The sequence below is a fragment of the Bos indicus genome, chromosome 6 (assembly GCF_029378745.1).
Source record: "Bos indicus isolate NIAB-ARS_2022 breed Sahiwal x Tharparkar chromosome 6, NIAB-ARS_B.indTharparkar_mat_pri_1.0, whole genome shotgun sequence".
Lineage (NCBI taxonomy): Eukaryota > Metazoa > Chordata > Mammalia > Artiodactyla > Bovidae > Bos > Bos indicus.
Window position 1 is genome coordinate 46,760,494 of NC_091765.1, and position 17,008 is coordinate 46,777,501.

The following is a 17,008-nucleotide window of genomic DNA, read 5'->3' on the forward strand; positions in this document are numbered from 1 at the left end:
GGTTGCATCCATATATTAACTATTATAAATAATGCTGCGATGAGCATGAGTGTACAAGTAGCTGTTAAAGTCCCTGTTTTCAGTTCTGTTGAGTATGTATGTAGAATTGGAATTGCTGGGCCATACAGAAATTCAATTTTTTATTTTTTGAGGAGTTAATTTCTAGTACTATAAATATCAGTAGATATAATCCACATTAACAGAAGTACTCTTGAGTCTTCAATGATTTTTAAGAATGAGGGTCCTGAGACTTAAAAGTTTGAGAATAAGTGGTGTAGTGGAATGAGTGAAATAGAGAGGTAAATTAGGAAGTTACTACAGTAGAAGACAAGTTGGACTAGACTTTGCTTAGAGAAAATGACCAGAGTGGTAAGGAGAATATGTCAAATGAAGAGAACTTGGAGAACCTGAAAATGTATGTGACCTTGAGAACTTTCTGGGAAGATACAATAGCTAACTTTGAGTATTTGAAGATCTCTCACAGAAAAGGGATTTGGCATATTTTCTGTGAACTTGGAGTAAGGTGGAGCAGAGGGGAAGAATGATAGTAGCAGATGTTAAGGGGAATCTATTTTAGTTCATAATAAGGATTTTCTAACAGAATAGTTCCAAGGTAGAATTGACTAAAGGTAGGGAAATAGCATAGAGTTTCAAACTGAGAGTTTCTAAGCTAAAAAGCTCCTTGGAGAGGAGAGGTGAATCTGTCATTAAATGGTTAGTTGGCCTAGAAGAACTCTATAATCCCTTCTGATGCTGAAGTTCCGTGATTAGGATTAACATGTTCCTCTGTCGTTTGTATGACCTGTAAGTTGACAGTTGGATTCAGGGGTTTTGATCAGACTCAGGTGCCATCTCAGTGACCACAGCTGTTGGCACTGGAGTCCTCTTTCATTGAGAAGCACATAATGGCTGGTTGTTTTTTTGCAAAGTTAATAGCTATTTCTCCTCAATGCCTAGAATTGATTAGGCGTTGCAAAATGATGGTATTCTAATTATATCATACCTGTTTTAGTTATTCTAGCTGGAATATTTTTATAAAAAGACATTTCTCCATATCTGTAATTTGGTTACCAAATGATATAGTTTCTGTAGGGCTTCCCTGGTGGCTCAGTGGTAAAGAATTCCTCTACCATGCAGGAGTCACGAGTTTGATCCCTGGGTGGGAAGATCCTCTGGAGAAGGAAATGGCAATCTACTCCAGTATTCTTGCCTGGGAAGTTCCATGGACAGAGGAGCCTGGCAGGCTACAGTTCATGGGGTCGCAAAAGAGTCGGATACAACTTAGTGACTAAACAATAGTTCCTGTAGGAAAGTCAGGCTAGATAGATGCCTTTTCATTTATTAATCAGTTTTCAAGGTAGTAAGTTGGTTCCTTGTCATCTTCAATTTTCATTACTCTATCAAGTTTTTCTTCTTAGAAAGGGAGAAGAGACTTGTCTGGTCAGCTTCAAGTATTCATAGGTGTGAGGCTGCTCCAGTGTCTTTAGACCTCGTCTGCTATCTTGGATTAGAGAACAACCCTCCCAGTGTCAGCTCCTGTTCTCAAATTAGCTCTTCATATGTTCCAGTGAATACTTGCTGGCAATTTTGGGGTCTTCCTCTTTTCGTATTCATCAACAGCCCCTCTGCTCTTTCCTTTTATAGTTGCTAACACCATACAAGTCTTGTGGTTGTTGGTTTGTCCCCAACTGCTTGTATTTTAGGTTTGTGGGGAATACCTTATTACCAAGTTTGGTTGTGAGTGTTTTCTGTTGGATTTTGGTTTTGTTGTCTAGTTGCTTGGTTTCACTGTGGAGATCGTGGAGATTAAAACAAAAAAGTCTCCCTACTACCAATGTCATCTTCCCAGAGAGATGTTAAAATCTTGGAAGAATTAGAGTAGAATTGAGAATAACTGAAATTTCTGACTTGGTGAATGATAATTTTCATGGATGAGTATTAAAAATAGGAGAGAAGGAGAAAGGTAGTGAATGGAATATAAGATCAGTTTTTGATTTCTTAATCAGAAATGTTTGTGAGATACTCTAAGAGAAATGCTTTCTTAAGACATAAAGTGAGTGAAAGTGAAAGTCGCTCAGTCATGTCCGACTCTTTGTGACCCCATACAGTCCATGGGATTCTCCAGGCCAGAATACTGGAGTGGGTAGCCTTTCCCTTCTCCAGGGGATCTTCCCAACCCAGGGATCGAACCCAGGTCTCCTGTATTGCAGGTGGATTCTTTACCAGTTGAGCCACAAGGGAAGCCCTTCTTAAGACATATGTCTCTAGAATTTGATAGAGAGAGCTAGGTGATGAAATATCAACACTTCTAAGGTAATTGAGGCCATTATAAGTTGGAGAAATTATTATTTTGGTAAAAATTACAGTGTGAAAAACCAGTAGAATAGAAAGCATTCAACTGAAGATGAAAGAGATACTAATAAGCATTTGTGAGTGGGTCAGATCAGATCAGATCAGATCAGTCGCTCAGTGGTGTCCAACTCTTTGCAACCCCATGAGTCGCAGCACGCCAGGCCTCCCTGTCTATCACCAACTCCCGGAGTTCACTCAGACTCACGTCCATCGAGTCAGTGATGCCATCCAGCCATCTCATCTTCTGTCATCCCCTTCTCCTCTTGCTCCCAATCCCTCCCAGCACCAGAGTCTTTTCCAATGAGTCAACTCTTCACATGAGGTGGCCAATGTACTGGAGTTTCAGCTTTAGCATCATTCCTTCCCAAGAAATCCCAGGGCTGATCTCCTTGAGAATGGACTGGTTGGATCTCCTTGCAGTCCAAGGGACTCTCAAGAGTCTTCTCCAACACCACAGTTCAAAAGCATCAATTCTTTGGTGCTCAGCCTTCTTCACAGTCCAACTCTCACATCCATACATGACCACAGGAAAAACCATAGCCTTGACTAGACGAACCTTTGTTGGCAAAGTAATGTCTCTGCTTTTGAATATGCTGTCTAGGTTGGTCATAACTTTCCTTCCAAGGAGTAAGCGTCTTTTAATTTCATGGCTGCAGTCACCATCTGTAGTGATTTTGGAGCGCAGAAAAATAAAGTCTGACACTGTTTCCACTGTTTCCCCATCTATTTCCCATGAAGTGGTGGGACCGGATGCCATGATCTTTGTTTTCTGAATGTTGACCTTTAAGCCAACTTTTTCACTCTCCACTTTCACCTTCATCAAGAGGCTCTTTAATTCTTCTTCACTTTCTGCCATAAGGGTGGTGTCATCTGCATATCTGAGGTTATTGATATATCTCCCGGCAATCTTGAGTGGGTAGTTTTATGTATTTTCCATAAATATGTACAACAAATGCAGGTTTACAGAGCAGCAATCCAAAGGGGATGACACTCTTCAAAGCTCCAGTTATATGGATGCATCAGGGTTTTTGGCTATTAGGTGCATGTAGATGCCATATATATTAAGTATAAAAAGAATGAATTTATAAAGTATTTTTCCTATTAGAAAAATAGATGTTAAATATTCATAAAAATGAAAGTCTTAGATGAAGATGTTAACTATTCATTAGCTACAGGTTTAATATTTTAAGTAGATTCTAGTGTCCTATCACAGATCTTCTGTTTTAAAAGTATATGAGTATTCTGTCTTACGAGCTGTTCCAGATGCTCAGGAGCTCTGATCTCAAAGGGGGTGTTTTAAATGGCAGTATGCATATATGGCTCCCCTGGTGGCTTAGATGGTAAGAATCTGTCTGCAATATGGGAGACTCAGGTTCGATCCCTGGTTTGGGAAGATCCCCTGGAGAAGGAAATAGCAACCTACTCCAGTATTCTTGCTTGGAGAATCCTATGGAGCCTGGTGAGCTACAGTCCATGGGGTCTCAAAGAGTTGGACACAACTGAGCAGCTAACACACACACACACACACACACACACACACACACACACATTTGGACATTCCTTTTTAAACATCTCGTTAGCATTAAGTATCACACCAAATGACTACTTTTGACCTGTCTTTTTGTTTCTTCTTTCTAAAATCAGGCCAGTCTTCAGAGACCTGAGATTAAACTTGAATCACTAAAAGAAGATATTAAGGAATTCTTTAAAATATCAGGTTTGTAAGTTGCTTTTTATTTTTCTTTCTCTAATTCTTTAAAGCAAAATAAGGAAAGACTTTATTTTGAGGGGATATTGTATCTGCAGTCAGTTACTTTTTTAAAATTGTGGAAGAGTGGTAGGATAGGTTTTTATCTGCAGTGAATTAGAACTTTCAGACATTTCTGCAGAAATTCAGGAACACTGGTAATAACTGCTTTACATTGATCAGTTTTAAATAGTGTTTACCTTCCTGGTCAAAATACATCCTGAATGTATTAAAATCTCCTTGGTTAAATATCTTGTCTTTTACCTTTCATCTGTGACTTTTTTCTTTCTCTGCTTCTTTTCTCTCTTTTCTACACTTCAAAGAAAACAGAAGATCTCAGCTTTTAGAGCAAGCTGTTAAGCTTTTGCACTTGGGAACTGAGATATTAAGTGGTTTACTTACCCAAATAAGTTGATCAGAAGTAATAGTTAGTAGCCAAGTGAACTGATCTGACTGGTGGTGCCTCATAATAGTCTGCTTCTCTTGTTTAGGAATTTACTGACTAGGTGATTGTCATGAATTACTTGTGATCTTTGTCAAGCGCCTGGCTGTTTCTCGCCCTTCCGTTGGCATGTTCCTCATAGCACTGACAGTACAACTGCCAAAGATTTTGGCATTTGTTGAGTTCCTTAACAATGGAAGAAGGAAATATTCTTCTCATCTTAAGAAAATGACACCATAGTTTTACTTACAAAGTAATGAATCATGTTGACGACTTTGTATTCAGTGTTAGCCAAGGGAATATTGGTAAATATATAAGAAATAATTCTTTAGAATAACACTTTACATTAGCAATTGGCAGTTGATAAAGTTCTTTCACAGTAAATATGATGTTAAAGTTTTTGGGAAATAAATTTAATTTTAATGTATGTTTACTTAAAAAACTAATATGTTTATGTATGTTTTCCTTTTTTTTAAAACAGGTTGGGAGAAAAAACTTCAGAATGCTGTGTATAGTGAACTGAGTGTGTGAGTTTTTCCTCCCTATTTTGAGATACTCTTATTACATTTAGCTATATTTGCTTTGTAAGTAATGAATATAGTTTTACTATGTGTACTCATTGTTATTATTTCTTATTAGCATTTATATAGCATTTCAAGTGAGTTTCACTTACAATTTCAATTGTAGTCTTCCTGAGAATTAATACGTGGGGGTTTTTACCGACCAAATGTTTTATATTACCAATTCATTAATCCAGTGTAATTAGGGAATATGATATTTCTCAGAAGTTAGTATTCCAGATAATTTAAGCTTACCAGTGTTCTCTTTATTGTTGCCATATTGGACATTATCCTTTTTCTGTCTTTATATACTGACCATTTTAAACACAACTAACTCTTTTTTGAAATATTCATTATTAAGAATATTACTGCTTTTATTTATCTGAATTTGTTCTCCGAGTTTGCTGAAGTGTGTAGAACTATTTTTCATTACAAGACATATGGATCCCAAATGTTAACCTTTGTAGTTTACTTAATGTTCCATTATTCATCAATTATTTATTGCTAGCACTATAGTGGGCACTGGGGATATAGCATAGAACAGTGAACAGTTTCTGCCCTCATGAGGTTTATGATCTAACTGAGTTCTTAAGTCTTTTTTTCCCTGCTATCAGTGTATCTGTATCCGTAACCTCTCTAGTTTCTCACACTCCTGTTTCCAATTTGCTCCTTCTAATCTGCTGTTACTTGGAAAAGGAAATAACCTGGTTTACCAGAATTGTTTCTAAAACAAAGAGATGAATGCTTGTGGATTTGTGCTTAGACACACGTTTTTAAAATTAGTTATTTGCTTCTTTGCTTATTGCTATCTTTTGAGTTGGTTTTTGAGCTCTTAAACTCATAAATAAAGTGCCATCTATTAAGTAAAGCTGATTGTGATTATACCTTTGGTTCTAGTCCCTAAAGGAAAAGGTATTTATCATGGCAAGTAAGGTTTTAAAACTCCCCAAATGTAGTAGAGATACCATAAGTTGATTAAACTAATACGGACATGGTGATTTGCCTGTCTATTAAGCTTGTAACTTCAGTGTCTTTGTCTCTGATACTGGCAGAATAATAGCATCTGTTGTGTATAATTCCAGATATTAGATTCTCATCTCAGTAGATACTACTGATGATTGCTATTTTTGTGGCATAATGCATTCCTGAAAATTGTTCTGTGAGATAGAGTGCCTTTTTACTTGATGGCATGGACAATATTTCATTCATTGTAATATTCTTGATATCCTACATAATAGACATTAAATAAGTATTTTATAAATATTGAATAACTTGTTGGGATATTTGAAGAAGTTCAGTAAAACTGCCTGTTGCCTCACTTGGGTTCTGAACAAATAAAGAAAATAAAATATAAAGGCAAATGGGAAATCAAAACTATACTTTTACTTGTGATAAAGATTGGTAGGAGGACATAGCTTAGTGCAAGAGCAAAATAAACTCTTTAGCTGAACTCCAGACTCAGACTTAACCTTCTACTTAAATAACACTGTGAGCATATTCAGTTTATTCTTCCAAAATTTAAAAGTTGGAGAGGGCATTTATTCTCTTCTGGGGTATAGTGAGTAAAGCCCTGGAAAGAGGTCAAGTATGTTACAGGGAGGCAGTTCGTTTTATATGAAAGGGCACATCTGGAGTCGGGGAAGAAGTGTTTCCTCATGCAAATCAGAAAAGTAAGTGGACTTAGCGTATTCTGGTCCATTTTTCATTGGTAGAAACCATTACATGCATAGGTAAATAAAGCAAAACTAAGATAGAAATATCTATTAATATAAATGATTGGAACTGAAAAAAAAAATGCACATACTCTCATTCCTAATAGAACTGTGGCCATGTGAACTGTATACATCATACCTGGAATTTGCTCATGTCATACTTATTTTAGTAATGATTCCAAAGATTTTAGTCAGATTTTTATTTAACAAGTATAGCAGAAAAATTTCTACAGTCTTTTATTACATGAAACATAACACTAGCCCAGGTTAACTCTTTCCACTTCAAAATTGCATACCTTATCTATTATTGTGCTAAAAACTATTTAATATTATATCAGTGATAATTTACATTGATTGAATGTTTATGTCCAGCACTGTGGTAATAAGCACTTTATAGGCATTGTCTATATTAGGTAGTCTTTATAACACCCTACAAAGCAGATTTTATTATTCTAATTATTTTACAGAAGAGAAAACTGAGTCTAAGATCACTTAAGTAACTTGCTGAAAATCATGTAGCTAGTAAATGGCAGTGCTGGGATTTCACCTCTAGTGAAACATATTCTAAAGCCATACTTTTTACTACTTCTCACATATACTTGCATCTTGTTTTTTACCTAGATTAAAAATGTTCTAAAACAAGAATTATGTCTTACATTTCTTTGAGTATCTCCTATAGCATCAAATAAATGACATGGAGTCAGCAAGTAGTCATTGAGCCACCCCTAGGGCTAGCACACAATAAATATCTTTTTGAATTGAGAAAACTTAGTGAAACTATTAATCCTAAATATTTACTGTAAATATTTAAGAAAGTCTTTACTTTGAAAATGTACCCATTTCTTTGTCTCCTAGTCTTTATTGTATTTTATGTAGAGCAGTTTGGAGAAGGAAATGGCAACCCACTCTAGTATTCTTGCCTGGAGAATCTCATGGACCAGAGGACCCAGGGGGGCCTATAGTCCATGAGGTTGCAAAGAGTTCGACATGACTGAAGAGACTGAGCATGCATATAAAGAATTAGAAGATATATTATTTTCCTTATGGAATACAAATTAAAAGAATATATAAACCTTTTTAACCTTTCATATGCGTATATGTTATAAAAACAGATACCACAATTTGCTGTTATAGTATATATATGCAAGTGTCTACCATATTTTGGAGACATATAAATGTTTAATGATAGTGGGCCTCAAAACAGACAGATTTTTAGATTAATGAGTACCTTATACTAGATCACCAGACTAGGTCAGTCTTTTATAGACATGCACAGTGTTCTCTAAGAGAGTCCTCAGGTAGTAGACCTGGGCATCTCTAAAATCTCCTAATCATAGTTCTTCTTGCCCTCTTAGTCGTAAATGTTACACATAACAATTGTTATGTTCAGAGCTAGGTGCTGGCATAATGCACAAGTAAGTAGATAGTGTTTGCTTTTAATGGAGCTTACATCCCAGTGGGGCACAGAGACTTTACAGACGCAATTACAGTAGAATATAGTAAGTGCTGTAATAGGGTAAGTGCAAGCAGTACATAGGGCCGGTGCGTAACTCAGACTGGAGGTGTCATGATGACTTGTCACAGGAAATAATATTCAGACTGAGATCAGAAAGCAAAGCTACAGTTAGGGGAAGGAATAGAGAAGAAAAATGCTTTGGGCACAAGGGAACAACAGGTACAGATGTTTCACACATGCATATGTGTTTAGTTGTGTCCAACTCTTTTGTAAACCTGAGGACTGTAGCCTTCCAGGCCCCTCTGTCCTTGGGATTTCCCAGGTGAGAATATTGGAGCAGGTTGCCATTTCCTCCTCCAGGGGATCTTCCCAGCCCAGGGATTGAACCCAGATCTCTTGCATCTCCTGTACTGGCAGGTGGATTCTTTACACTGGCGCCACCTGGGAAGCCCACAGACATTTAGAGGTGGAAAAGAATGTTATATATTGGAAGAATAAAAATTGTATGGCTGGATGGTCGAGGGCAAAGGGCCATAGGAAAGAATGAAGCTGGATCTGTAGGCAGGCTTGTGCCTGTTACTCAAGGATTTGTAGACTAGATCCTAAAAGCATTTGGGTACCATTTTAGGATTTAGTAGTGATATGATCACATTTGGGTTTTAGTTATTTAGAAATGTGCATATGTGCATGCTCAGTTGTGTCTGACTCTTTGTGACCCCATGGACTGTAGCCTGCCTGGCTCCTCTATCCAAGGGATTCTCAAGGCAAGAATACTGGAGTACATTGCCATTTCCTTCTCCAGGAGATCTTCCTGACCCAGGGACTGAACCCACATCTCCTGCATTGTTGGCAGATTCTTTACCATCTGAGCCACCTGGGAAGCCCATTCAATAATGTACTCGGTATCTAGTATGTGCCAGGTCTTATGCTAGACACTGGAAATACAATCACTGGTGAATAAAGGACACACTACTCCTGACGAACAGCCAGGCAAATTGACAAATAGGTTGAAGATAGTGTAGATGCAGGGGAGACTGCTTATGAATATGTCAGATGAATGCAAGCAAATAATGTCATTGCCCAAATCAGTGTCAGTGAGGTAGTAAAAGATGGGTGGTATTTAGAGGGATTTGGAGAGACAGGAAGAGGGAGGAGTAAAGAGTGACATCCAGTTTCTGTATTGTTCCTATCTGCTGATCCTCATTTCTTTGTATTCAGTTCACTTCAGTTCAGTCGCTAAGTCGTGTCCGACTCTTTGCGACCCCATGAATCGCAGCACACCAGGCCTCCCTGTCCATCACCAACTCCCGGAGTTCACTCAGACTCACATTCATCGAGTCAGTGATGCCATCCAGCCATCTCATTCTCTGTTGTCCCTTTCTTCTCTTGCCCCCAATCCCTCCCAGCATCAGAGACTTTTCCAATGAGTCAACTCTTCACATGAGGTGGCCAAAGTACTGGAGTTTCAGCTTTAGCATCATTCCTTGCCAAGAAATCCCAGGGCTGATCTCCTTCAGAATGGACTGGTTGGATCTCCTTGCAGTCCAAGGGACTCTCAAGAGTCTTCTCCAACACCACAGTTCAAAAGCATCAATTCTTCGGTGCTCAGCTTTCTTCACGGTCCAACTCTCACATCCATACATGACCACAGGAAAAACCATAGCCTTGACTAGACGAACCTTTGTTGGCAAAGTAATGTCTCTGCTTTTGAATATGCTATCTAGGTTGGTCAAAACTTTCCTTCCAAGGAGTAAGCGTCTTTTAATTTCATGGCTGCAGTCACCATATGTAGTGATTTTGGAGCCCAGAAAAATAAAGTCTGAAATAACCCTTAAAGTAAGAAAGCGTTAGTCACTCAGTCGTGTCCGACCCTTTGTGACCCCATGGACTACAGCCTGCCAGGCTCCTCTGCCATGGAATTCTCTAGGCAAGAATACTGGGGTGTGTTGCCATGCCCTTCTCCAGGGGATCTTCCTGAACCAGGGTTTGTACCTGAGTCTCCTGCTTTGCAGGCAGGTTCTTTATCATCTGAGCCACCAGGATCTTTTCTAAATAACCTTTAAGATCATCAGTAAACGCTCTCAAGTTTCTAAATTTCCAAGTTTTATTAAATTTAGAAATAATTACTGTTAAATGGAAGGATTTTAGAATTACATTTCATTATAAAACATATGTATCTTTACAAGTAATATAGTGAGCAGTATAAAATATACAACTTGAAATACTCAGGTATCTAGAAATTACCAGTGGTTTTTGTTTTTTTTTTTGGTGAGTGTGGAAAGGTGATTTGTTTAGGTACATGGAATGCAGATTTTAGCAGAAAAAACAATTAGAAACAGTTAGTAAAACTGTCTAAAGTTCCCCTTTAGATATCCCTGTTTGGATGAGGAATTTCTTGAGAACTCAGTGCATGGTTCTTGATTGTTAGAATATGGTTGCTTTACATGGGTATAATTTCTATGACTAATTTTAATTAGAGGTATCAGTTGTGAAAGAGATTGAAACCTCTAAGGAAATGTTAATTGTTGTGTTTTCCTATTGGCTTCTCTATGATTTTATATCACTCTGTGCCTCAGTCATTACATTTCAGCCATCCCGGCTTTTTCTGATTTTTAAACATTCCACAGTTTCCCACCTCAGAGTTTTGTGCTTGCTATCCTTTTGCTTGGAATGTTGGTTGGCTCCTTTTCACTCATGTCTTGATTCAAACATTAGGTTTCCTAGACACCTTCCCTGCCCTTCCAAATCATTTAGACTTTATCCTGCTCTCATTTTCTCATGGCATTTACTACTCTTTTATGTTATTCTATTTGTTTTTTTTTTTTTAATGAATATTGACTGTCTTTCTTCACTAGAATATTAGGTACATGAGAATAGGAGACACTGTCTTAATCTCACCATATACCTAGAATGGCTCAAATATGTTGAATAAATGAATCTGTTTTCTTAATAAAAACAATATATTTTGAATATAAAATGTCATGTTACACAGAAAACAGAATTTGACATTAAATTTAAAAAATTTTATTAAGTCTGTGAATTAATATAGTATGTAATATATTGCATGCTAAAATATGGCTATTACAAAAGAGTATTTATACTATCACTTCAATTCTGTGGAAAAGGAAATTGGGAGAATTGAGAAAAGTTGATATTTTAGTAAGTTAATGGACTTGTTTAGATTTCAGATTTTAAAAATTTCTGTTATAATATTTATATACTAAAATTAACAGTTGTGAAAATTTCATATGAGCACTTACAGAGCTAAATAATTTAAAAGTTACCTCAATCTATGAATTCCACTTTAACTTTTAATGTCATTAAATTGCTAATTTAAAGTTACAATGCTAGCAGGATAAGAATTAAAGTTTTGTTAGGTTGTTGTACCTTGTATAAGTACATAGAACTGCTAGCAAATGTTCTGTTTCATATATCATGGACTATAGAGGTAAGTAATTTCTAACCAAACAAACTGATTAATTATCAAAAGTGGTATGTAATATTTAGCTCCCTCTTTCTGTCCTCAGGTTTCCTTTACCTAGTCATCCTGCTGCACCTCCTGAACATCTTAAAGAACCTTTGGTATACATGCGGAAAGCACAGGTTGGCTATTGTTCATTTTAATTTTATTATTCCATACCAAGTTATATAATGCAGAATGAAAGATCCTTATTAACATTAGGACTATATTTATTATATGAAAGACTGGATAAGGACTACTAAAGTGATGCAAATAGTATTTGTATGCTGTTTATATTCGGTAACCAAGGATTACTTACTTAATTTCTATAGTAATTCTGAAAATACTGAGTAGAAGGGAAAAAAATCATGTACCATACTGGCCTAAGATTTAAAATATGATAAAAGTTTTATGTACTGATTTGTTCCTCAAGTTCTGTGATATTAAAGGAAAGAATAGGGAATGAACTGACTCACTTGTCCCCTAAAATTTTGGCTTTTGACACCAGTGTTACTGATAGTGTATTTGAAATATATTTGTTTTCATACAGGTTGTCACATACTAGTTGTATTCAGTTGCAGAATCCAAATGACTCCTGTAATCTAAGATGAACTGACAAACAACGAAAAGTCACTTTAAAAGAATAAAATAAAACAATTTAAATAGAAAGACTATAAAAAGCTGTTAAAATAGAAACAATAAGCTGTCTAAATGTCCCTAATTCTTTAGCTGGCCTTTGCCTTTGCCCAGCCTGGTCTACCTGCCTGTGAGGTAGGACTGTTCATGAGCCTTCCTCTCAGTGCTGGGGACCCTCTAACTGCCACTCCTGAGGCTTTAATGGACATCATAAGCTGACCTTCTTTCTCCATCGTAGTCTCGGAAACTATTATTAAAAATTTGAAATACACCCTGGCGAACTCCCATGAACCCATCACCCAGCTTCAGCAATTACGCAGTGGTTCTGCTGCTCCTGAGAAGTGTTCTGCTGCTTTGAGTTACTATGTTTCATGTGCTGGATGTTAGGCAGATTTTTTAAAAAGCCCTTAAAATTGGAGGGTGAAAGGAAGCAATGTAAACAAAAAACATGGAGATATTTGAGGAAATATTAATGTGTAGTATATTTCTATCTCTGCTGCTGCTAAGTCACTTCAGGTGTGTCCGACTCTGTGCGACCCCATAGACGGCAGCCCACCAGGCTCCCCCGTCCCTGGGATTCTCCAGGCAAGAACGCTGGAGTGGGTTGCCATTTCCTTCTCCAATGCATGAGAGTGAAAAGTGAAAGTGAAGTTGCTCAGTTGTGTCCGACCCTCAGTGACCCCATGGACTGCAGCCTACCAGGCTCCTCCGCCCATGGGATTTTCCATGCAAGAGTATTGGAGTGGGGTGCCATTGCCTTCTCTGATATTTGTATCTCTATGTAGTATTAATACTTTAGGTCCAGCAATCAGATGGTATTTACTATCAGTGTGTCATAAAGCATAATATTGAAATGATGCGTGTATGAAAGAATTGTTTGGTCTTTTATTATAAAGGTCTGAACTCAAGAAAATAAAGCTAAATATCTAGTTCTAAGATTGTTTTTTTTGGCAAAATTGGAAAATTTTTGAACATTTTAGAGAAAGTATCAGTTTTAACGTGTAAAAAACAGAAGTTGGTTTCTTATTAAGACTGAAGAGGTGAATAATAGGTCTGTTCTTAAAGTCTACTGCTAGTTGCTGAGACTGTGTATGAATGGTAAGTATATGTATGGTAGTCTTCTCTCTTCTTTCTAGGCTTACCCACTAGATCAAGAGTTGGCATGCTACAGCCCATGGGCCAGATCTGCCCTGCTACCTGTTTTTGTATCGTGGGCAAGCTAGGATTTTTTTTTTTTTTTTTTACATTTTCAACTGGTTGAAAAATCAAAAGAATACTGTCTTGAGACCCATGAAAATTATAGGAATTAATCAAATATATTTATTAGAAAATAATCATGCTCCTTTATTTACATGTTGTTTATGGCTGCTTTGGAAGTGGTCAAACAAGAGATGGCAAGAGTGAATGTCGACATTCTAGGAATCAGCAAACTCAAATGGACTGGAATGGGTGAATTTAACTCAGATGACCATTATATCTACTACTGTGGGCAGGAATCCCTCAGAAGAAATGGAGTAGCCATCATGATCAACAAAAGAGTCCATAATGCAGTACTTGGATGCAATCTGAAAAATGACAAAATGATCTCTGTTCGTTTCCAAGGCAAACCATTCAATATCACAGTAATCCAAGTCTATGCCCCAACCAGTGACGCTGAAGTTGAACGGTTCTATGAAGACCTACAAGACCTTTTAGAACTAACACCCAAAAAAGATGTCCTTTTCATTATAGGGGACTGGAATGCAAAAGTAGGAAGTCAAGAAACACCTGGAGTAACAGGCAAATTTGGCCTTGGAATACGGAATGAAGCAGGGCAAAGACTAATACAGTTTTGCCAAGAAAATGCACTGGTCATAGCAAACACCCTCTTCAACAACACAAGAGAAGACTCTACACATGGACATCACCAGATGGTCAACACCGAAATCAGATGGATTATGTTCTTTGCAGCCAAAGATGGAGAAGCTCTATACAGTCAACAAAACAAGACCAGGAGCTGACTGTGGCTCAGATCATGAACTCCTTATTGCCAAATTCAGACTTAAATTGAAGAAAGTAGGGAAAACCACTAGACCATTCAGGTATGACCTAAATCAAATCCCTTATGATTATACAGTGGAAGTGAGAAATAGATTTAAGGGACTAGATCTAATAGATAGAGTGCCTGATGAACTATGGACGGAGGTTCGTGACATTGTACAGGAGACAGGGATCAAGACCATCCCCATGGAAAAGAAATGCAAAAAAGCAAAATGGCTGTCTGGGGAGGCCTTTCAAATAGCTGTGAAAAGAAGAGAAGTGAAAAGCAAAGGAGAAAAGGAAAGATATAAGCATCTGAATGCAGAGTTCCAAAGAAGAGCAAGAAGAGATAAGGAAGCCTTCCTCAGTGATCAATGCAAAGAAACAGAGGAAAACAACAGAATGGGCAAGACTAGAGATCTCTTCAAGAAAATTAGAGATACCAAGGGAACATTTCATGCAAAGATGGGCTCGATAAAGGACAGAAATGATATGGACCTAACAGAAGCAGAAGATATTAAGAAGAGGTGGCAAGAATACACACAAAAGAACTGTACATAAAAGAGCTTCACGACCCAGATAATCACGATGGTGTGATCACTGACCTAGAGCCAGACATCCTGGAATGTGAAGTCAAGAGGGCCTTAGAAAGCATCACTATGAACAAAGCTAGTGGCGGTGATGGAATTCCAGTTGAGCTATTCCAAATCCTGAAAGATGATGCTGTGAAAGTGCTGCACTCAATATGCCAGCAAATTTGGAAAACTCAGCAGTGGCCACAGGACTGGAAAAGGTCTGTTTTCATTCCAATCCCAAAGAAAGGCAATGCCAAGGAATGCTCAAACTACCGCACAATTGCACTCATCTCACACGCTAGTAAAGTAATGCTCAAAATTCTCCAAGCCAGGCTTCAGCAATACGTGAACCGTGAACTTCGAGATGTTCAAGCTGGTTTTAGAAAAGGCAGAGGAACCAGAGATCAAATTGCCAAGATCCGCTGGATCGTGAAAAAAGCAAGAGAGTTCCAGAAAAACATCTACTTCTGCTTTATTGACTATGCCAAAGCCTTTGACTGTGTGGATCACAATAAACTGTGGAAAATTCTGAAAGAGATGGGAATACCAGACCACCTGACCTGCCTCTTGAGAAACCTGTATGCAGGTCAGGAAGCAACAGTTAGAACTGGATATGGAACAACAGACTGGTTCCACATAGGAAAAAGAGTTCGTCAAGGCTGTATATTGTCACCCTGCTTATTTAACTTATATGTTTACCATTAGTTTAGTCTAAACCCATTTATCTTTCAGTGGGTTCATTTTGTTGCATCTCAATCCTTTTATTATTAATTATCTGCTTTTGATGGTCAGTACCAAAATCAGATTGATTATATTCTTTGCAGCCCAAGATGGAGAAACTATGCAGTCAGCAAAAACAAGACTAGGAGCTGACTGTGGCTCACATCATGAACTCCTTATTGCTAAATTCAGACTTAAAATTGAACAAAGTAGGAAAAAACGCTAGACCACTCAGGTTTGACCGACATCAAATCGCTTTACAGGTATACAGTGGAAGTGACAAACAGAGTCAAGGGATTAGATCTGATAGACAGAGTGCCTGAAGATCTATGGACGGAGGTTCATTATACAGGAGGCGGTGATAAGACCATCCCCAAGAAAAAGAAATGCAAAAAGGCAAAATGGTTGTCTGAGGAGGCCTTACAAATAACTGAGAAAAGAGGAGAAGCTAAAGGCAAAGGAGAAAAGGAAAGATATACCCATTTGAATGCAGATTTCCAGGGAATAGCAAGGAGAGATAAGGAAGCCTTCCTCAGTGATCAATGCAAAGAAATAGAGGAAAATAATAGAATGGGAAAGACTAGAGATCTCTTCAAGAAAATTAGAGACCCCAAGGGAACATTTCATGCCAAGATTGGACAATAAAGGAGAGAAATGGTATGCGACTAACAGAAGCAGATGATATTAAGAAGAGGTGGCAAGAATACACAGAAGAACTGTACAAAAAAGATCTTCATGACCCAGATAACCACGATGGTGTGATCACTCACCTAGAGCCAGATGTCCTGCAATGTGATGTCAAGTGGGCCTTAGGAAGCATCACTACAAACAAAGCTAGTGGAGGTGATGGAATTCCAGTTGAGCTATTTCAAATCCTAAAAGATGATGCTGTGAAAGTGTTGCATTCAATATGCCAGCAAATTTGGAAAACTCAGCAACAGCCACAGGACTGGAAAATATGCCAGCAAATCTAGAAAACTCAGCAGTGGCCACAGGACTGGAAAAGGTCTGTTTTCATTCTAGTCCCAAAGAAGGGCAATGCCAAGGAATGCTCAAACTACCGCACAATTGTACTCATCTCACACACTAGCAAAGTAATGCTCAAAATTCTTCAAGCCAGGCTTCAACAGTACAGGAACCGTGAACTTCCAGATGTTCAAGCTGGATTTAGAAAAGGCAGAGGAACCAGAGATCAAATTGCCAACATCTGCTAGATCCTAGAAAAAGCAAGAGAGTTCCAGAAAAACATTTACTTTTGCTTTATTGACTATGCCAAAGCCTTGACTGTGTGGATCACAACAAACTGTGGAAAATTCTGAAAGAGATGGG

General features: G+C 37.8%; 1 protein-coding gene across 4 annotated transcripts in view; it reads left to right on the forward strand.

Annotated features, from left to right (window-relative positions):
* Window positions 1-17,008, forward strand: part of TBC1D19 (TBC1 domain family member 19) — a 156,936-nt gene that overhangs the window by 23,762 nt on the left and 116,166 nt on the right. For 3 of the 4 annotated variants that reach the window (XM_019962555.2, XM_070791250.1, XM_070791252.1), the window contains exons 2-4: window positions 3,997-4,069; window positions 5,023-5,068; window positions 11,797-11,872. In XM_019962555.2, coding sequence (XP_019818114.2) covers window positions 3,997-4,069; window positions 5,023-5,068; window positions 11,797-11,872 — 195 coding nt within the window. Of the gene's footprint in view, window positions 1-3,996; window positions 4,070-5,022; window positions 5,069-11,796; window positions 11,873-17,008 lie in introns of those variants that run through there. The other variant, XM_070791251.1, reaches the window with a different exon arrangement.